The following is a 21810-nucleotide window of genomic DNA, read 5'->3' as shown; positions in this document are numbered from 1 at the left end:
AATCTATACCTAATCATTGATTTAAAAAATAATTATGAACGTCAGTGTTGGTTATATTTTTAGAAGAAAAGGAATCTTTATCGAAACAGGTAATTGAAATACAGGTAGGGTACCGAAATGGGTATAATTTTGGTTTAAATTACTACAAGCTTAGATTTAGAGTAGGGTTGAAACATGTATCCGTTTGCCCGTTTAGAATCCCTGTAGCAAAAGTTGACTGTCGTACTCGTAATTCAAAGATGGAATATCTCTTATGTATGACTTAGACGCGAGGATTCAGTGTAGTAGTTAATTATAATTGTTGTAACAAGCAAGTTGGTATTCTCCAAATTGACTCAAAAGAACGAACTCATAAGATTCAAACTAGCTATCTCTAGTATTGTAAGTCATTTACTACATAGCCGGCTGTTGGAATAACAACATCCTTTTGCGTAAAATTCCAGGCATTTTCTCGACAGCTACCTCCCGCAAACAACACGCTAAAAACTTATTTACTCCGGCCATTTATTATTAAAGAAGCACCCTGAACTAATTAACTAGGCGCAGGCAAACTGCGGAATTGGTCGCTCTTGCTGCGCTATTATTGTTCTCCGAAACAAAAGACTTGACTACAAGACTGTTCACAATGAACAGGTACTGCAAGTTGTAGCAAACTTAAGTCTTGGCTTCAGGCCAATGCAAAATTTAGAAACTCCGCTTATTAAAAATAAGTTTGTACAAGCCTTTCATTAAGCTAAAATCCTGGATTGAACTCCAAGTTCCTACACTTCTCGGCTCAAGATTACATTTCATTTTATGTAGCAGAACAATAAGCGATAACAACGATAGATAAATGTTTTATTAATAATTTTGGTTGAAACTGAAAATTTAAATGAAAAACAACAGACTTGTTTGTTTTATGTAACTCCGACTCCGACTTAGATATTGATCGAAGTAAGTAAAAAAAGCCTTTTGCGTAAATAGAGTCTGACTAGTATAACCTGTCACGACAAATGAAAATCAAACTTTATTTTCGCAACCCTGAATATAATATACCTCGACAAGTAGCAATGAGGATAAATTAAATTGTACCTTACATAAATTTATCATAATACCCAGACCGTTCCTACTAGCACTATTAGCTGTATAAAAGAACATAAAAGCAATAATAACTTACTTATTTCCTGGAGGAAAAATGTACAAAGAGTAATCCTCCTTATCCTTGAGACATCCCGTCGGCTCCATGAAACGAAAAAGGTCTTTGAATCTGTAGCGCCGCCTGTCGAACCTCGACGTAATTATGCTCACATTATTATTTATGGTAACCTGAAAATTCAGTGAATCAGACTTTTCAAATTAAAAGTTTCAAGGCAAAACTTTATGGAACCGAAGAGCACTTTCGACCAGAGTTTATTTATTTCGAGACCGCGTTTAATTGAAAGTTTGTACTCTTAAACTCAAATGTGCCTTTTGAATAAGATATTTATATAAAACATCTTCATTATAGTTTTAAACTCTGTTAATAGAACTTACATTTGTAAGTATCTACCCAATGGCCATGAATTATGAGCTAATGATGATAATTTACGCTTCGCATAATAAAGCTTGAAAAATCTTCCACATTTATAAAGCTTTTAAAAATCTAGGCCATGAGGTCTGCTTAATTAAGGGGAAGATTTATTAAATTGTTTTTTAATTTTATTTCAGTAACCTAGATACTTTTATACTTTAAGCAAAGTTCTTACCTCCTCATTAATTTGTTTGATGAGAGGTAACGATTGATTCTTCGGTCGCGTCGGCAATGGGGTCTCATTTCGGGGTGTTTTGGGAGTCAGCTGTTGCAACTGCGATGAGGCTGGCGTTAAGTTGCTTGACTTTACTTCTGAGATTGATGTCACTAAAGTAGAAAGCAAAGAGGATTTTATTATTACTTCTATTACATGATTCCTTGATTGTTGTAGTACCTACGAGTACGTGTACTGTAGGCAGGGAAGGAAGGAGGATGGAGTACTATTAAAAAAATATTTTTTATATTAAATAGATAAAAAGTGGAAACTTTTCTTCGCGAGAAAATTTTTAATCAGATGTTGACAAAGGTGGTGAAGAAAAAAGTAAGGTAAAATTTATCTAGTTACTAACCATTGTTAACCCTATTATATCGGTTATAAATTTATTAAACGTTGCATAATCCCGTTTTCTCATTATTAAATGTCTTAGGTTTACTTTGAGGAGAATCGTTAAATTATGTACGAAAAACCGAATAGTAAACTGTTGGGGTTGAAGCAGGGTTTAGGTACTATCAAATTCAAAACCTAAGCAGGTAAGCGTACAACTTTAATCAGGAAAATTTGTTTTCTGTCTTGATTATCGATTCGAGCTGAAATACGTGAACGTTGTGAGAATGTTGGTAACTCGCCATTATGTTAAAAGGGCAATTTATCAATCAAATTGTGAAGATGCCTCGTTGAGAGGCGGAACACGTACCTTTTTTTGTTCCAGTTAATATTGGTGGAATTATTTCCATGAAAGTATTTTTATGGGGTAAAAATGTTAATTTTGTTACCTGTTAAGTAATCGTTGGTTAGAGACAGCCGATGGGGCGGGGACTTAACGGTGTCGAGTCTCACTGTGGAGTCTGACGAGAAGCCAGCTTCTGGGGCCTTCCACGATACCTAGAAAAGCGCTTAGATTAAATTTTAAAGACAAAGCGACTGTAATGTGTTGGGTAGAAACTGGTCGCTGCTTCTAAAAACATTACTTGACTTAAAGGGTTGACGACCGGATGGCCAAGTGGTTAGAGAACCTGACTACGAAGCTTGAGGTCCTGGGTTCGATTCCCGGCCGGGGCAAATATTTGTGTGAATAACACGAATGTTTGTTCTCGGGTCTTGGATGTTCAATATGTATTTAAGTATGTATTTAACTATATAAGTATGTTTATTCGTTGCCTAGTATCCATAGTACAAGCTTTGCTTAGTTTGGGACTAGGTCAATTGGTGTCAAGTGTCCCATGATATTTATTTTTATTTATTTATCTTATGCTGCCCTTTTCCTTGTTGACTTTAAATTGACTTTAATCGGCGTAAACTTTTCGTGTAGGTCTTACTACACGAAAAGTTTACACCGATTCTACATCTTTATTAATTGATGCAATGTTCTCAATCTATATATTATATAGAATGTAATTTTTACACCTTGGTACAGACATGTACCATCAAAAATAGGTATCTATTCGAACCACTCAATAATATGTTACTACGGCCTTATTGCGTCGGAATAAGAGTGTGGTGCTAATTTTTGAAACTTTGATTGAGTTCATATTTTTACACTTGACTGTACCTGCATAAAGCCAAACCTTTTGTACTAATCTAGGTACTACTTTTTTGAACAAATTCATAGGAAGATCACATACTTTTTTAAGTTCACCGAACATCTCTGTTATAGTTAGCTTATTTATGTGTTGTTATGGTATCTATCTACCTATCTATCTGTTTAGATTTGTTGTGTATGTGTTAGTTTTATGTATTCTTGATACAGCTCTAATCTACTGTAAATTGCACCACCTGCTAAAACGTATTCCTTATTTCTGTCCCTTGTAAAGGTTGCCTGGAAGAGATCGCTCTGAAGCGATAAGGCCGCCTATTGCTTACCTTAGAAAATCTCTATGTATATACTTGTGTTCTCTGTACTGTTTACTGTATTGGTGTGCAATAAAGAGTTATTTATTGTATTGTATTGTATCTCTATATTAATTTTAATTTCTTTGTAACTCTATCTGTAAACATAAAAAAGACTCACATCAGGCAGTAAAGGCGCCGTATGGGCAGACACCCTCCTAGCAGGTGGTGCCAGGACTCTCGGCGCTGGTAGTTGAGTCTTGGCTCGGTTGTTAGGTATTTCCGATTGCGTGTCGTTCTTGATAACTATTGACGAGGATAAGAGCAGCTCGTTTTTGCGGAGACTAGAACCTGGAGTCAATTATTATATTTTACATTAATCTAGAATAAAGCTTACATTTTATGAATTGAAGTGGGTAAATGCAAAATATTAGAAATCTGCTAATAAAAAAAAACATTTTTTTAGAAGAACGCAATTTTATAGTTTGGAATAACTAAAGCGCTTACGACCGCAAAAATATTTTTTAACTTATTACTGTAATATTAAGAATCCTTATGGAGTTGTTTTCCTTACCATTGCATGAAGCATGGTCCCTTCCGTTATTGAGAATGATGGCTTCCGAGTCTGAACCTGATCTGTGTTTTTGTTTCTTTCTTAGACTAGGCCTGGACAGTCGCCAGCTGTACCCTCGCTGTACTCTGCATTTGTCTTCCCCATTTGATGTTGGACTTTGGACAGTTACGCACCTACAAGTGATTAAATTAATGTAATTTTGAACAACATTTTGGAAAAATCAATTTAGACCAATGCAAACGACGTTAAGTTGTATATAAAGGTAACTTAACTTGTTATTAAGTGACAAAAATTCGAAATTTTAAACGTTGTATGATCATGAGAATCTACCAATGAGAAATTCCGAATCAAATAATGTGGATAGGTAAGTGGAATTAAAGATAGGTATTAGATTAGAGGGACGAGTTTTTTTTTTCCATTCGGTGCCGTGACAAACAATATTTAAATTTAAGTTTCTGAATACTCGTAAAAAATATAAACAGGAAATGTCTATAAATTAAATTAAAATAAAATTAGTTAGGACTCTACTTACTTCTGTGAACTTAGAAGACTAGACTTATCACTAGTATTGTTACAATTATCATCCTTCGGGATCGTGATTTGGAGATTTTTCTCTGGCAGCATTGGTGATGGAATTGACCTCGTAGTGGAAGGAGAAGGGGATCCTAGCGACCCTGAATAGGATTTTTGAGGGAGAGCGAGGGTTAAAGGGGGTAGCCGAGCTTTTTCTGCTCCTAGTTGTGAGGCAGCCGAGTGTAGCGTTAGGGTATAGCTGTTTGGCGGTTTTAGTAAACCAGGTATGCTCGTACACTGAAAAATATTAATATGATAGGTATAATTTAGACTGTCAAAATGCTTTAAACACAGGTGATCACAGAATTTGCATGGTTTACAAGCTTTTATTACGATCTTTTCGTTTGTAACTGGCTCACAGTTTATTCACTTATTAACTTACAATGTAGTATTTTAAAATGGTCTATTTTTATTCCTTACCGAAGTCCGGTCAATAGACTCCATGCTGGACAGCATAGATGACTTTTCCAGGTTTAGAGCCACATGGAAATCTCTGAAGGTAGCTCCTGGCTCTAACGTGGTCGATGGAGAGTCTTGAGGTGTGGCTGCTGTGTGAGTTATCGTGGGAAGGTTGGTTGTGTCCGTCATATTGTTAGCTAGCATTTTGGATTCCTACGGAGCAATTGTAGAGTTATAATATAAGTTGTGTAGTTTTAGGAATCTATGTAATATTGTTATGTTTATTATAATTAAAGTGATGACATTAAGTTAAATTAGAGATGAAATCTTTAGACTATTTCGCTTAATTGTATTTTACGTAGGTAATGAAGATGGAAATAACCAAAATAAATATTTTTTATTATTACTGGATATTGGCGGTACCTTTTGCAAGTTACATTTGTTGGATTGTGCACAATCTTTGCATAGTGTTGGATGGTGTCCGGAACTCGTTGTTTTTCTGCGTGATCGTATCACTTTATCCTTATGTCCGTTCACATCGTCTTTGGCTTTTCGCACATCGTCCGCAGATTTCCAATAGTTTTTTATTTCGTTCTATATTTTAAAAACACATAGTTATGTATGTATATTTAATACACTGTCCATTTGCAGACATTCAAACGATCAGAAAAACAACAACATTTACTGTAAAGAGCTATGAGACATTTAATTTGGAACTTATTCTACGATCATAGATGAGTATTGCTGTATTGAAATAGATGACCTTCCTGTCATCTGCCACAATACCGTTACCGCATAAATGGTCGTCAGTAAAAGTAGCCCTATCAATCGTAGCTCTTTACACAACACAAGTACCTACCTAATTCTAGATGGCTAGTCAAGAAGAAGGTTTAGAATTTTTTGAGGCACGTCAAGAGGATTGACAGAAAGCGCAGTCAAGAACAACTAACACCAACACAAAGTGTTCACCTGTGAGAAACTGTCACTGGAATGTGATCCCGAGTTCGACTCGTCATACTGAATTTCGTTGTTGTCAGAGAAACATTCGCTAGACAATTTAGATTTTGCCAGCTCGCGCTGCTCTCGCTCTCGCCTTTCGTTCCGCTAGAAGAAGCGCACCGCTCACGTCAGATTGTTACAGGCTTTAGATAAAGAAGTGGAAAATCGTAGATCAGACCTACCTCAGAACTAAATCCTTCTACTAGAATAGCCACCAGTAAGTTAAACAGTACATAGTTCCCAAAAGTCATGAGCGCAACGAAATACAAAGCGGCCCAATGACTTGTCTTTTCCATACCATTAAACAGTACTACATTCCAATCTTCTTGTGTCAAAACCTGAAATAGTACATCACATTGAAGTTCCAATTCAGTCGCTGAAGTTGTTCTACCACACCGAATATCTTCAAAGATCATAAATCTCTTTTAATAAATCAAAATAAGCAAGAAGGTGTGCTGTCAATATAGTGTTTAAGTGCCTTTCGGTGTTTTTCGAATGTAAAAGTTATTCTGATATTAATAAAATAATAAAAAATACAAAATAAACGTATTAAACCAGCGTGTTAATAACTGTTAGTGTTATGTTGACAGTTGTGTTAGTGTACGCAAATATACAGGGTAATGACAGGGAGCACGGACGGCGACCTAAATACACAAGCATAGGGTCCAGCATTCCCAAAGCTAACTACAAGCAAGATGCACTAGCTACGGATTGCTCCATAAAATGCAGTACCACAACTCTAATTATACCAACCCAAACGCATCTACGGCGAATTTCTCGCTCATGCCAAGATACATTTTGCACGTGTAAATATCTTGTGAAGAAAAATGCATCCGTCTTATTTCACAACCAAACTAGACTAAAGCTGTCAAATAAGACTAAATCGGTTTTTCTCGAATTGTTACAGATTGGTGAATGCGAGAAAAACGCGGTGTCTACCCTCTAACAATATATTCAAATGGGATCGCAAATAAACCGTCTAAAGTTACCTTGTGGACATCTGTCTCGCGAGGCTTACCTGGAAGACGGTGACGGTCGCCCACAGGATATTATTAAAATGTTTCCTGTCGCACTCACACTTAGGGTGGTGCGAGATGATCTCGGGGCATGTACAGTCCCGCTCGGAGCCATTGTCCTCGACGAATTTGCAAAACTTACCACCGAATAGATACATGCCCAGAATACTGCGTCGCGGAGCGGATGGAAAATGAAAGAAAAACAAAATGCTATGCGCATACGCCGCGACCGAGTCATCCTGACGACATTCTGTACAGCGCGACGTTAACACTGCTGTAATGTTTCCGATATTTAATAAATGTACTCTCTACAGTGTAATGGTTAATTGTGTGTATGTCCTGCTTACTTAAGGCCGGTAGTTATTTTTTACTACGGTAAAATTTAGCCAGACAAGCATTAGACATCTACGCTCACTAAACCGTAGCTGCGGTTATCGAGTATCGACAATAGGTACCGTTATTGTTTTCGTAACCCAGAGTTTACGTCTAGAAGCGAAGCAGTGTTATCGCCGCCGGAACGTCACCACCAGCGAACATTGTTAGGTAAATCTTACAGTCATACTTTTATTTCAATTTGTTATAGAGGTGCATTAAGATCCCAATTTTCATAAACTCAATAACTAGACTTATTTTATCATTCCTTTTTTATAATATACTGCCTCATGTCCTTATGATAAAAAATAAAGTTATGCAATATGTAAAATAATTTATAGATAGAGTAAGGCGAAATAAAGTGTGCATAAAGTATTAAAAACATTCGTAATGTCTTATCAAAATACTCAATTAAATATCATTCATATTTAATGCAATAGTTAATCCAAGTTTATTCTTTAGTAATGCAAAAGGAAAAGATAATAGGAAAATAAAGTGAGTGGGCCAAACTTTTAAGCATTTAAAAATCGGAAGTTAAAATGTTGAAGAGAAGGGTTCAGAATAATTAGTTAATGTACCGAAGAAAAAAAAGTTGCCTATCTGGAGAGTGAGAAATCGGTGGAGATTTTTGGTCATCTCTAATGTTTATCGTTCGGGTATTTGGCCAAAATTGCCCAGCAATTTCGTTAAAAGATGCATAAGATAGTATATTAGAAGCAGCATGCAAAGTGAGAGTACTGTATAAACTGAGTGCAGCTGTGGTAGTGGGAGTAGAGAAACTGACGAACAGGGTAACCCGCGACACGGCTTCGATCGACCTCAAGCTAACCTACTGTTCAACCAAGCTGACTGACTAAGAAATGTGCTCCTGACGGCATCTGATGGGAGTACTGTACGACAAAACATGGTGATCGGCTAATGATGTTGGATCAATTGGTTACGGATGGTTCTAGAGTTTATCACTACGCGGGCTCTAGGGTAGCATTACGCGACTGAACGCCTGTTGATAAAGCACAGTGCTGCAAGCTGTCGTTCCGATTAAGTTTATTTTTGTATTGTAATGCTGTAGTTTTAATGTGTCTTGCAGCAGAGTGAACAGTCGTTTGTGTACTCGCGTGGTTAGTCATTTAGCTGTCACCAAAACAATGTTCTGTTATTAGGACTGTCATACTGTCGTGAGTGCTGACTGCTGACGGACCCGTATAAGCGTTTAGTAATGTTGCAAGTTCAGTCTGTTTCTGGGTTATCTGTTAGGGCTTTAATTGAAAATATAGAATACCTGAAACACCGTGACAAAGGCCCACAAGAGCGTATCAAAGTTTTTTCTGTCGCACTCCTGATCGCCATCATCGTCTTTCTCGCAGAATTTGCACCCGAAGAGGTTCATACCGAGGATGCTGAACGTTATCACGCAATATACGATTAGATAATGCGAACAGATTAATCCTTTCACATATAGGGAGGAGAGAAATATAATGGAAATAATAAAATAAAACATAAGATAAAATGATGGAGTGCACGTGTAAAAACCGAAATGGACGCAAAGCACAAAAGCGTGATAGACACATACTATGATTAATGAATAATTTAATAATAGAAGAGAAAAAGATGTAAATAGTGTGGACAGTGGTAGTGTATAGTAGGTAAATGTCATAGACAGAAGTGATTCACATTTAAAGGATAAGACCGAAAAGAAAAGGAGAAATCACTCACAGTTGGGTAGTGCACAGAGGAAGGGATGTGGATGTGACGGTTAAGTAGAAACATTCAGAATTTGTTATTAACTATCGGGACTCGGAATTTATCTTCGTAGGCTACGGAAAAAAACATATTCTGATTGCAGTCAATCAGGGTTAGCGGGTTTCATGATAATTAACTACTTAATTATACGTACGATGGGAAGGTTAAAGAAGATAATGAAGGGGAAAACAGCACGGAACTAGATTACCAATGATAAAGAATCCCAAATTTTTTTCTTCAAGAAAGATACATTTTTAAAGTACTGAAATAAATTCCAGTGTCAGTAAGTAGAACGGAACATTTATTAAGTTGTTGGTAGGCAAAGAAGAGAATATTCGAAATAAACACAAAGTTGAGAAAACTTTAAGAAATAAAAATAGCAGTCCCCGTGGCATATATTTTTTTAGTTTGAACAAAATTGTAATTTGTTCGGTTTTTGTTTAGATTATTTTAAATCATGCAATTTAGTATTTATCATTATTTATTTCTTAATTTATAATCCTTGTTCATGTACCTCAACAACTTTTTTTTAAATCGTAATGTTTTTAGTATATTCTACCTCACCAATAGACCGACATGATAATAATTGTGAATGTAAACATACCTGAATATGAATATGAACAGAACGAGAAGAGAGAAGAAGACTGCAACATTGTCCATGGTCCGGAGCATGACAAAAAGTTGGCGACGCAAGTTGGGCATGAATCGTACCAACTTCAGGATGCGCAGGAGCCGAAATGTGCGCAATACGGATAATCCAGAGTTTCCTGCTAATTCCTTTTCGTTGCCGTAGCTTTGCGCTAGTTCAAATGCACTGTTTTCGAAAAAATAACTGTTTAAAACAAACATAAATAGGTACACGTGTACTTTAATTTCATAAATTATATAAAATCTAGCAATACGACAGTCAAAGTAATTTTTACATACTTAGGTACACACTATAACCGTGCAGATAAAAATCAAGACTCGTAAGTATAAAAACATTTTTTCGACGGGGAATAGCTAACCTTAAAATAACAATGACTCCATCGAAAACGTTGAAACCATTTGAGATATATTTAAAAGGTCCTTCAGCTGCGACTTTGAGAATCATTTCAACTGCGAAAATTGCCGAAAATACGATGTTGCTGATCTCTACTATTACGGTCAATTCTTCAGGCTGGTTGTGATACTCAATACCCATTGAGAGTGTGTTTATGAGGATGGCTAATAATATACCTGTAGAACAAGATATCAATATATTGCAACATTTTTTTAAGAATATTTGTTGTGCCTGATATGAAAGAATATTATGAATATTATGTTACCTTGCTGAAAATATTTATGATTCACGATATTTTTTACGTGTTTCCTTAAAAAAGCAAAAAATTTCGATATTTTCCTCCAAAATATCAAACAGGCACCGGCGAAGCGACCTCGACGAGCTTCTTTGGCTGCAGCTTCTGCAGCTAACAATTCCGCACAGCACGAGAAATCTTCAATCTCCAATGTCTACAACATATTAAATACCGATTCCAATCATATCTGTATCAACAAAAATATATAGGATACAAATCCATCAGGACAAGTACATTATGTATGAATGACTTGATTTAGTATTTACCTTACAATCTTTGTCCTCCCCTGCCCTTTTGCTGATTCCTTTGGTCAATTCTTCGAAGAAGGAGTCCAAAGCGACTTGTCCAGTGGGCAGTGCAGCGGATAAGGCGCCTGATAATGCCAGTAGTTCTTGGCAGGACATGGTACCGCCGGCTGCAGCCCGTTCTTCTGCCGTTTCGCCTGTCGGCAGGTCGAACTCTACACCCCCAAATTAATATCACTACAGTGCATTTAAAAACATTGTAACTATTTCTGCTTAATATGGATCGAAAGCATCGCTAAGGATGTCCGATCGAGAACAAGATCTTTTTAAAGTTTATATGACTGAAAATAACACAACTGGGATACTTTCGGTTCATATTCATTACAATAGATTTTCAAGGAGGATAGTAAAGACATTGTTCTATTTGTTGGAAATAGAAAAGCAGGTTGTAATAGTCTGGGACATCTAGAATACCTATACCATCCTATCTATTTCTATGAAGGCAGAGAGTGAAGAGAAGCGAGAATAAACCACATTGTTCATGCCAATCTAATAGACCGTCTAGATCTACCGCCTCTAGACTCACCGCTGTGGCTCTTAAGCCAACCACGTTGACACAATGAATCTATAAATTATTACAATCGTTAAACTTTACTTTCAGTTGTGTTTTATTGAGATTGTCTCATAGAAAGTGTAAAGAAGCAAAGTTCGAAAGAAATTTGCAAAAATGTTTCAAGCGGACTTAATGTTTTACGTCACCTGTTTGAGTCATCTTTTCTGAGGAGCAGACGTTGTGTGGGTGACCTCCGTGTGGAGAATTTGGGGTGTGCAGGAGAACTGTGTCACTAAACATCACTGATGACCGCCGGCGGGCTAGTGATGGTGGCGACAAGAGTGATAAGTTTGAAGCGTTCTAAAACAAGAAAACGAATAAACCTGAAACTACCGTGAGACTCACGTCTTAAATCGAGTTTAGCTTGACACGTCTCCGAAGACGAAGGGGTAGCCCGTAGGGGTAGGGGTTAGCCCGAAACATGTCGAGCTAAACTCGATTTAAGACGTGAGTTATCCGGGTCAATATATTTATTTTATTTTAATAATTTTATTTATAATTATTATTTCATACGAATAAACCTCAAAATATAAAATTAGGGACCGCTTCTATCTTCGAAATTCCCAGTTTGAAGGGGTATACCGCCTGTATTGTTGGAGCTTGTAACTGACCATGTTATGCTGAAATTTTTTGTCATCGCCAAGAACTTACTGGTTTAGTTAAAATATGTGTATTAGTGACTTAAATTGCACTTTGTAAAAAATGAACTTTTCATCTCTCCTGTTCGGAAAGTTCAATTTTCATGGGAGCCGGGTGGCCAATTGCGTTTTCATCTCTAGGGTGGAAAGTAATTTTTTTTTTAATTTTTCGGTTAGCCACGGAGTCGAAGATAATTGAGTTACGTCAATGACACTTTTTTTTCATGTTTCGGCATGGCCATTTAGATGCACGTCGTGACCAAGGAGCTTACATATATACTGTAGAGGTTGAACGCCGAACATCCGTTTGAAACAATAAATTTGATCTTTATTACATCACGAACATATTCCATCTCTTTCTTTATTTACGTTAAGAAAGAGATGGAAGTCATTCGTGAAATGTGAAAGAAAGAGATGGAATATGTAAATAAGTAATAAAGGTCAATCTTCTTAGTTCGGCGTTCAACCTCCAGTTTTGTATATAAGCTCCTTGGTCGTGACCAACTCGATTTTTTTTTATAGTCGAGGCAAGTAGCCAGTCGAAAAGGTACCGTTGGAGGTTGGATATAAGAAAATTCAATTTATTATTATTCTCATTTTTTGTAGTATTTTACTTTCCTCACAGTCGAAATGAAAAGTAGAGTGTCTAACTCGGGTGAAATTACCCATTTCCCCTCGAACAATTGGCGCTCTCACTACGTTCGAGCGCCAGAAATATCTCAGCTGAAATGGGTCACTTTCCACCCTTGGTTATCAATCAACTATGGTATGTTGCAGCAACCCCTTGGGAAAATTGGCTGAACACCCCAGTAAACACGTAAACATGTCGAGCTAAATTCGGTTTAAGACGTGAGTTATCTGTTACAATATCATTTAATACCCCAGTAAATGTTTCTCAGAATTTTCCAATTGTGGTTGATTTTAAATAAATGCTTCCATACATTGATCTCGGGATCGCGTTGGATGCGGAAAGAATAAGACCGGTCTGAGTGGGGAGCCTAATGCCCAGCAGTGGGCGTCTTTCAGCTGACATGATGATTGGTCAGTATTCAAAGTGTACAGCGTCAAAGGCGACACATCATCAATCAAAAATTTCGATGAAAAACTTTTACAAGTGTTCAGTCAAGCTAACACAATCAATTCCATAATGCTGAAGCATTCCGTATTAATTTCAATACATTTTGTATACACTCAGCTCTAGAGAGATCTTGAAAATAATACAACACAAAGAAACAAAATAAAACGTAGAGAAGCACGTCCCTGTACTACATTTACATCATCACAGTGCTATCTGCTATTACCTGGATATAGCGAGCGGGTGGGTAGAGCGCAACAGGCGAAGTACTTTTCACCATTTCACCCTTTTGCCGAGAAGTCAAAACGAGGGGTTTTGTTTTTAACGCGCATTTACTTAAAAAGGTTACAGTGACGTGCCGGATAACGAATTGGGCTTAAACTTTCAGATAAACATCATTTTAGAACGCATTTTAATTCGAATCAAATATAGTTTTTTTTTCAGCAAGCGGCCAATAAAGCTTAGACTCCATAAGATTTAAAATCTAAAAAAAATACTATAATCAAAATTAATATGCTTAAGCTCGTGCTTAAGTAGACCGCATATTGTATTGAGTAAGAAATGACACAAGCAACATTACACAGAAATTGACTTCGAACACGTTTCTTTCATTTTCACATCACGTACTTACGTCTAAATGATCACTCACGAGTGTAGGTAGAACAAGGGAAAAACTGTTGGCCGGAACGAGACAAAAGGAATTTACAACAGGAATAACCTAACCATAAAGTTTTAATTTTTAATACCAACTTTTTTGCTGACTGTACTTTTTGTTGACTGTACTTGCATTGTCACCCAAACTACATTTGTATACCAAATTTCAAGTCGATGCTATTAACCGTTGAAGAGTTCTGTCCTGCGGAGACGATCCGGCCTGGACTACCAGGATGTCACTACTAAATTATTGTATTGTCACGTGATTTACATAAGTATTCTAAATTTCAAGTCAATCTGACCACTGGAAGTTGGTTAAATTTAGCTTGCGAGATTTGATTACAGACAGACAGACAGACAGAACGGGACAGGTGAAACTAAATAAAAGCTTGTAAAAAAGTAGCTATCAAAAATAAATGCACATCTCTAACAATTTTAATAACGAGAAACTTTAATGTCTGCAGCTTCGTCTTTAGTATTTAAAGTAGCTTCCCTCAACCTACTTTTCCATTCCGTAGTGTAGTATATTACCTCCAAATCGGCAGCTGAGAGCGAAGGTACGCGCAACAGGCTCGGTCGGCCGAGCGGCTCATCCCCCTCCTCTTTCCCATTCTGTGAATAAATTTTATTTGAGTTCACATTCTTGGGGTTTCCTGATGTTTTTATTATTCCACAGAGCTAGCTGCGTCTTCTGCGTGGCTATAAAATGACGAAATAATGATAATCGAGATACAGAATTAGTTTTAACTAACTAAATAATACAAGAAATAGAAATGTCATGCGACCTATAATCGCAATTTTAAAAACAATTATGATTCTTTTCCTGACTCACTCAATTTCCATTGGTAAGTAGGTAACGTAATTTATTAAAACCCATAAAAAGGCAAAAAATGTGTACGCTTTAATATAAGTAGTTAGAGCAAAAAAGTGCATACGATAACATTTCTTTCCTCTTATTATAATTGGTTGTTCATACTTGTTAGCTTGAAGTTCCTAAACATTTTTTTTAATTTTTGGTCACTTATAAGTGCTTTTCGTCGACATACAACCCAATTTTCTTTCGATACTCATAATTCATAAGCAGTAACTAACTGGGTAGGTACACGCTTTGTTTTGTTTCAGACTCAAATGTGATTTTAGCGATCAAAAGTTATACCGGGTGTTTCCTGAAAATGCACAAACCTGTGGGTGTCCCCTAGGGCAGCAAGGATGGTGTTGCTTCGGTTTGTTGGCCGGCAACTGAAGGGTTTCCCGGCTGGTGCGCCACCGCACCTGGGCCCTCTGGTACCGGTATACCCTACGGGATATACACATCTTCGGAATATACACAAGCATTGACAAGCGTGTAAAGTTTAGCATAAAATAAGTTTATGAAGATTTTTTTCTTTAACATTTTTTAACTAATTGAATTAGAAAATCTACTCGCAAGTAACGAGAAAATGGCACCTTTGTTTAATTTCTACTCTTTCCTTTCGAAACATCGCTAGTCGATTTTTAATGTTGTTTACCAAGTATAAACGCAGTTACAGCAATTACAATTACTGTTTACATTAGAACATACGGTCACGATTTCTAATTTGCATCCAATAATCTACTTATATAAAAAATCTGACAGATATTCAACCTTAGTGATGTCTCAAATTCATGTTCGTAGGTATACCTGCTATGACTCTATTAGATTCCTTACTTCCATACCTAATTTTCTTCGCCATTCTCCGTTTGAACCTCCTCCAGAGATGGGCCACGTATTTGACGATCTCCGCGTAGCAGGTGGCCGGCTCGCTGTTGTTGGTAGACGAAGCCAGGGTGGAAGAAGACGTGAAGCGAGCCCTCTCAGCACGCATCCGCTCCATCTCGCGTTTCTTTGTCTCGCTGAATTGCGTCGCTATGACGACAAGGCAGAGGTTGATCATGAAAAACGATCCAATCTGTAAGCAATTTTAAATGGATAATTATTGAACTAAAACAATTACTTTGCTCACCCGCGATCTTATGATAGTTTATCTTTAGAGCAACACAACCGTTCACCATGGTCCAGATGTTAGATGATTATTAGCAGGGCCGGCCTTAGCCATCTAGGCGCCCCGGGCGAGTCATGCCTTTGGCGCCGTTTTAAATACGACACGCGACAAAATGACAGGTCGCGTTTGTTCGACACAGAATACTCATATTCATTCTTACGAGACATTAAGTCTACATAAGTGAACACGCTGATTACTGTAGTACCTGGCGCCCCATCCAGTAGTACAATGTATAATGTAAAAAAAAATTGAGACCAATAAAATATTTTGTATTTTGTATTTGTATTTTAAAATAGATCCGGGTTATTTTAGCTAGTGGTTGGTTTGATTGAACACTCCTGTAAATGCTTTTTAGGATTTTTTTAACTCTTATTGATAATGGCCAATATTTAAAGTGTATACCGCATCAAAGGCGTCGACACAATGTGAATCAAAAAATCCAGTGGAAATGTTCACAAGGTTTGTCAAACCAACCTAACCATTTACAGAAATATTGGGGAACAATTTTATAACCGTTTATATAAATTCGAGTGTTAAAGTAAACAAATCTTAAGTTTTACTTTTTAAAATGTTTAAAAAGTCTTACCACAATTAAAAGAACAAAATATATCCAGTCCCAAAAACTGTGAGCATCTTGCACGTAATACATAATATCCGTCCAGCCTTCTAAAGATATAACCTGGAAATTAAAAAATTACGTCAGTATCCAAACTAACAAAAGGCCGTTTCTGGTAACAACATTGTTTTGTAGGCTCCATTTAGATACCCGATTTATGGTAGACTTTATGAATAACATAAATTAACAAGTGATGCATGTTTTGGAAGCCCATAGAATAATTTACGCTACACTTTTCCATTTAAGTGCTTATTTAGTTCGAGCATGATGTCTTCGAGGTTGATAAGTGCGTCCTATCTATAATTCGTCTTCAATTTTATTATATGCAACAAACTCGAATCGGCACTTCTCTCATGTGAATGTGCCCTACATGTAATAGCACTTACCAGAAATATAGCCACCCAAGCGAGACCGATGTTGTCGAAGGATATAGTCCCTTGAAATGGATTTGATCCTCTTTGAGTGCAATTAGTGTAATACTGGTTCCAGTTCACGCAAGATACATTCGTTGGTGCGTTGTAAGAGAATGGTCTGGCGGTTTCGTTGCAGACCAATGGTCCGTAGCGGTATGGAGGGAAGTCACCGCACAGGTGCATCCCACTGTCTTCTGGTGTTGTGCAGATGTAGTCCAATTCTTTTGAGAACTCGTAGTAGAATGAGATGCTGCGTAAGAGAACAATAATTAACTATAAGCGATTATAGCGAAGGAATAAAAATCTTGTCGATGGCATCGTCTTAGATTCGCGTTTGAGAGAGGACTGTCAGTAACACTTGATTTTGATTTGTGGTTATGATGAAAGCTAAATGATGTTATTTTATTTAGTAATGGGACAGCGTTATGACGACAGCATAATAAGCGATTACTTAAAATAAACTATACATTACATGCAACATTTAATATTCAATAGGGTACATTCAAGTCACATTAAAGGAGAAATATGACAATCATGCAAGGCACATGCCGTGTTTAAAAGAGAAGTATAATTATTAGCATAATATATGAAATAAGATTACTATTATTTGTATTTTTGAGTAATGGTATTAGTTTCAAGAAAGTTTTTTATTATTCTAACATGCAAAATATATGGATTAGAAACTAATGTAAGTACGTATTTACAAAATTATTTTAATGTTAATGAACTCTCAACGTGTTGTTATGAAAGTTTCAAAACGCTATAAATATAACTAGGAAATTGCAACAACGTAAAGTATCAGTATTAGTAAATCGTCTAGATAAACGCCAGTGGCTCAGTCGTTACCGTTTAACGGCAACGGTCGTTACAAGGTCCGGAACACGTAACGTGGCCGTAACCCGCATCATTCGACGGACCGTCGTTACCCGACTTGCTTCCTCGATCGTCGCCATAAGAATTTTACTGGCCCTTTAAACTGAGGTATTAAGCATCTTGATATTTAGTAGCGACAGATACAATTTAAAAAAGAAAGTAACCCTGTCATGAAAATAAAAATTACCAGGGTTCGGATGGTGAATTCGTAGCTGTGTTTTAGGATGCAATTGAAGTGAACAAGTGTAACATCTCCCGCCAATAACATAGATGACTACATGTATGTGCATTTTCAGTAAATTGCCAATGATGTCGTGTTCTAAGTATTTGTGAAAGTATGTAGGGATATTTCCAATATAATCTCAAAGGTACAGTTGACAGAGGTAGCATTTTGCTTGGTCAAAGACAAACTGGCAGTTCTAAAACCAATGAATCGGATGTCACTGATTTTAAAAGTGATGATGCCGATATAAATGAGAAGGCTTTTGTAGAAATGCCAATTCGTGAAAGGGAAGCAGTTACAATAGCACATCTGGACGGCAGATGTGTGAAGATACACGAAACAACAAATTTCAATGTTCTTAATAGAAACACATTAATTTTGATCGCTAATCCTTACGAGTTCACTCTGACGCGCACTCTGTACCATTCGGACAGGTCTCTGGAACATAAATTTGAGGTAGCAGTGATGGGTGCCATTTCCTATGGGCTCTGAGATCTGAATTCCTAAAAATGTGGTTACCATTCTAATAAGATGCAACTTCTGAGATCATTGTGTTAAGTAAACGTGTCTTCTCTTGTCTAATAAAGATCAAATGTTCATTTCAACCAATGGTAACCACAAGTTTATGTTTGATAGGGTAATTATAATTGTCTATGCTTTATTACAACTAAAGTGTTAGGTCTAATTAGTATCTATGTTTTTATTAGGTAACAGCTAGTTATTAATTGCTATGATGTGAATGTTCTGTAATGTAGCAAAATCCACAAGTCAAAACTACAATAACACTATAATGTGATTGTGTACGGTATGTCTGAAGTCTATTCTTTGCTACATTCTCGAATGATTCGTCATGCGTGTGTTCTCAGTCGAATATATCATTGTTATGTGAAATTGACGGGATGCAATATTTAAGTGTGTAGTTAGCTTGTTTAGTAAGCCATTCACAATCTGTACCTTCATGCGCGTTTGCGTTAATGATTATAAAACAGTAAACAAAAGTGTATCGACGACACTGCATTGCCTAAAAGTATTATGCAACGATTAAAATAGAATGTCAAATGATATGGAGAAGCCAAGGATGTGCCCGTCAAGGGTAAGCATTAAATATTGCATGCAGTCAATGCTAGCATGGGACGTGCCGCTAAGACGAGCGCCGAGGCCAAAATGTAACAGAACGAAAAAATCCAATCACTGTTTTCCATCCACAATAAAATTATTCTAATTTCCCGGACGGCGAAATTTGTTTCAGCAAATAAACGCTAAAATATGAACTTATGAACAAAACGGAGGGCATCACGATTTTTTAAATAATGTTTATCCCTTATCTAAAAGATAGTAAATAAATATACGACAAGATATTTTTGAATAATGATTAGGCCAGTCTTACTGAAATGAAACTTGTTGGTATAAATGTAGATAATGGATTTCCGACCTAGTAATTAGTTTACACACTAATTACAACTATAAGCATATAACATATACATGATTTGCTTGCATTGGTATTTCTGACGTAAGCAGCAGCAAGTTTGGCATTAATTAAGACCAAACTAACTAATCTCGTTCGTATATGGAAAAACACACAAGTTTTCTGATTAATTACGGTGAGATAAAGATCTATTCAAGATGTTAGAGATCTATGAAATGAAGTTTGGAACTTAAGTATTGTTTTGGTTACAATTACGTACATACGTCTAATATAAATTTGGAATAGGCGCCAGCAAATTGATTTTGAAACCAACATCGTTGCGTAGCATGGCTAGCAAAATCAAAAATATCTGATCTTGTCTGAACATTAGTAAAAAAAACATACTTGGGTCGTAATACGTTGGGTGGTAGCACCATTTCGCAGCGTTGCCTGAGGATCCCTTCCCAGAGTTGGACGCCAACGATGCCGAATATGAAGAACACGAAGAAGCAGAGTAGCAAGACGTTGCCGAGCATAGGCAACGTGTCTAGTAATAACATTACTAGGATTCTCATGCCTGTGGAGAAAAAAAATCAAGGGTGAATGGGGAATGGATGAAAATTTTAGATACGCTTGAAACTTTTTTTATCGATAGGAATAACCTTTTCATTAACAGAAAAAAAATCAGATTTTTTAAGTAGCATCAATTCATTTTAAGAAATGAAAAAGTTTTCTTTACCACCAAATTAGTTACGATAATACGGTTGGTTACGGGTTGTTCCATAGCCCAGATCAAAAAAATAAAAATGTGTCTTTGACTCGTTATCCTGACTGACCGGTAAAGAGTGTCACCTGTCAAAACGAAAGAGTCAGACACAATTTTTTTTTATTCTGGGCAATGGAACAACTCGTAACCGACCGGACTATCGTAATTTGTCGGCAAAGAAAACTCTTTCTTTTTTTAAATTAATTGATGCTACTTAAAAATCTGATTTTTTTTTCTGTTAATTAGAAAGGTTATTCCTATCGATAAAAAAAGTTTCAAGCGTTTCTAAAATTTTCATCCATTCCCAATTGTTAGGGTTTGGTAAAGATGAAGGCGGACTTTCAAGGACCATAGTCAAATATCTCCGGGTTAATGAGTGTTAAAATATATGGAATTTTCATCCTTAACCTAGGCTTAATGGTTGGGCTTTTTAACTCTAGACTGTAGATAAACACATCTTTTGAATATTTTTTCAACTACTCACTACTTTTAAAAAACGATTTCCGATTTTCATATCCACAACTATCCCTAGTACCAGAACTGATACCACATACGACAGTGATGTATATTCAAATGAATTTATCGATTGCTTGATTGTACGTCTCCCCACACATAATTTATTTGCGTTTAAGGCGAATGTGGGAACGCATTAGTAGAAACGAATTTACCCATTTCAGTGTTTCCATTATTAGGATAAAATATGACTGCTTCTAAGAATCTGTATTCGTAAAACGTAGTTAAGTACTTGCTCAATAAATATACGGTTAGTTTGTGACTTTCCCAATACTGTCAGATATTTAAGCTCTACCTTCCTAGGTCAGAGATCTGAATTGTGTAAATGTACATACACTACACTACACACTGCATCTATCACGACATTTATCATAACTACAGTATGGATCGGACTTGCCACATCTAAAAGTAGGTGATAATTGTTCTGTTAAGTTATTTATAGGCTAGCAACCTGTCACTATTGTACCTACCGTTTTTGTCAAACTTAAAACCTATTATTGCTAAGGCGTGATAGTTGTGTGTGTGTTTGTAAGTTATTTATATAAACTTTTAGCCTACTTGTTTATGTAATAAAATTGAGTCCAGAATATTTTGTCCAGTGTTCTAGCAAGTCTAAATGAACACCCCTGAAAATATTTTTTAACGAAAATTTTGATCCAGCGTCTTCAACTCATTGTCCTTTGAACATCAGCTATATTATACTTATTTGTCAAACTGAATCAAATGCTCTTGAAAAATTAACAATATGATGATATGATTAAAACTACCTTATCACTGGCTTAAATATTTTTAATCAATTTTGTGACACTATAAAGATAGTAGATAGAAGTTGGCTAATAGATAGTATATTGTAATAGCGACCAGTGCAACTCGTACATGAAATAAATTACACGATCAATAAAATAATTACTGATAATTGGTATCGAAATGTTCCAAAACATTAAAACTTCGTTTTCATAGTTAGTGAATTATTCAGTGACCACAATTACCGAGTGTCAGCCGTAAATGGCCTTCGTGCTGCAAATTGCTTTGGAAAAAGGCTAATGTCCTGGTAACCTGAAGGCACGAGGCTAATATAAAAATATTTCCTCTTTCTCTGCGTTCTACTAGATGTTATCCATAACGAGAGAAAAAGTAGGCTATTAAATT

General features: G+C 36.4%; 1 protein-coding gene and 1 long non-coding RNA gene across 3 annotated transcripts in view; one reads left to right on the top strand and one right to left on the bottom strand.

The window, feature by feature from the left end:
- LOC141429196 (uncharacterized) overlaps positions 1–7137 on the top strand; it is a 69467-nt gene extending 62330 nt beyond the window's left edge. The window contains exon 3 of the long non-coding RNA XR_012451503.1: positions 7049–7137. This is a non-coding gene — a long non-coding RNA (uncharacterized lncRNA). The remainder of the gene's footprint in view (positions 1–7048) is intronic.
- The window catches only part of Ca-alpha1T (Ca[2+]-channel protein alpha[[1]] subunit T), a 53152-nt gene that overhangs the window by 11294 nt on the left and 20048 nt on the right, over positions 1–21810 (bottom strand). Inside the window, exons 3-26 of one of the 2 annotated variants that reach the window (XM_074089448.1) lie at positions 19788–19959; positions 18374–18415; positions 16855–17131; positions 16439–16531; positions 15527–15759; positions 15014–15128; positions 14363–14443; positions 11611–11764; positions 11438–11476; positions 10873–11066; positions 10577–10760; positions 10277–10487; positions 9874–10083; positions 7160–7325; positions 6324–6479; positions 6112–6246; positions 5566–5736; positions 5164–5355; positions 4703–4980; positions 4171–4343; positions 3778–3947; positions 2543–2651; positions 1725–1876; positions 1157–1305 (exon numbers count right to left, since the gene is read on the bottom strand). In XM_074089448.1, coding sequence (XP_073945549.1) covers positions 1157–1305; positions 1725–1876; positions 2543–2651; positions 3778–3947; positions 4171–4343; positions 4703–4980; positions 5164–5355; positions 5566–5736; positions 6112–6246; positions 6324–6479; positions 7160–7325; positions 9874–10083; positions 10277–10487; positions 10577–10760; positions 10873–11066; positions 11438–11476; positions 11611–11764; positions 14363–14443; positions 15014–15128; positions 15527–15759; positions 16439–16531; positions 16855–17131; positions 18374–18415; positions 19788–19959 — 3856 coding nt within the window. The remainder of the gene's footprint in view (positions 1–1156; positions 1306–1724; positions 1877–2542; positions 2652–3777; positions 3948–4170; positions 4344–4702; positions 4981–5163; positions 5356–5565; positions 5737–6111; positions 6247–6323; positions 6480–7159; positions 7326–9873; positions 10084–10276; positions 10488–10576; positions 10761–10872; positions 11067–11437; positions 11477–11610; positions 11765–14362; positions 14444–15013; positions 15129–15526; positions 15760–16438; positions 16532–16854; positions 17132–18373; positions 18416–19787; positions 19960–21810) is intronic. The other variant, XM_074089450.1, reaches the window with a different exon arrangement.

The sequence above is a fragment of the Choristoneura fumiferana genome, chromosome 6 (genome assembly GCF_025370935.1).
Source record: "Choristoneura fumiferana chromosome 6, NRCan_CFum_1, whole genome shotgun sequence".
Lineage (NCBI taxonomy): Eukaryota > Metazoa > Arthropoda > Insecta > Lepidoptera > Tortricidae > Choristoneura > Choristoneura fumiferana.
The sequence above is the reverse complement of the archived record's forward strand: the minus strand, read 5'-3'. Positions and strand labels throughout refer to the sequence as shown.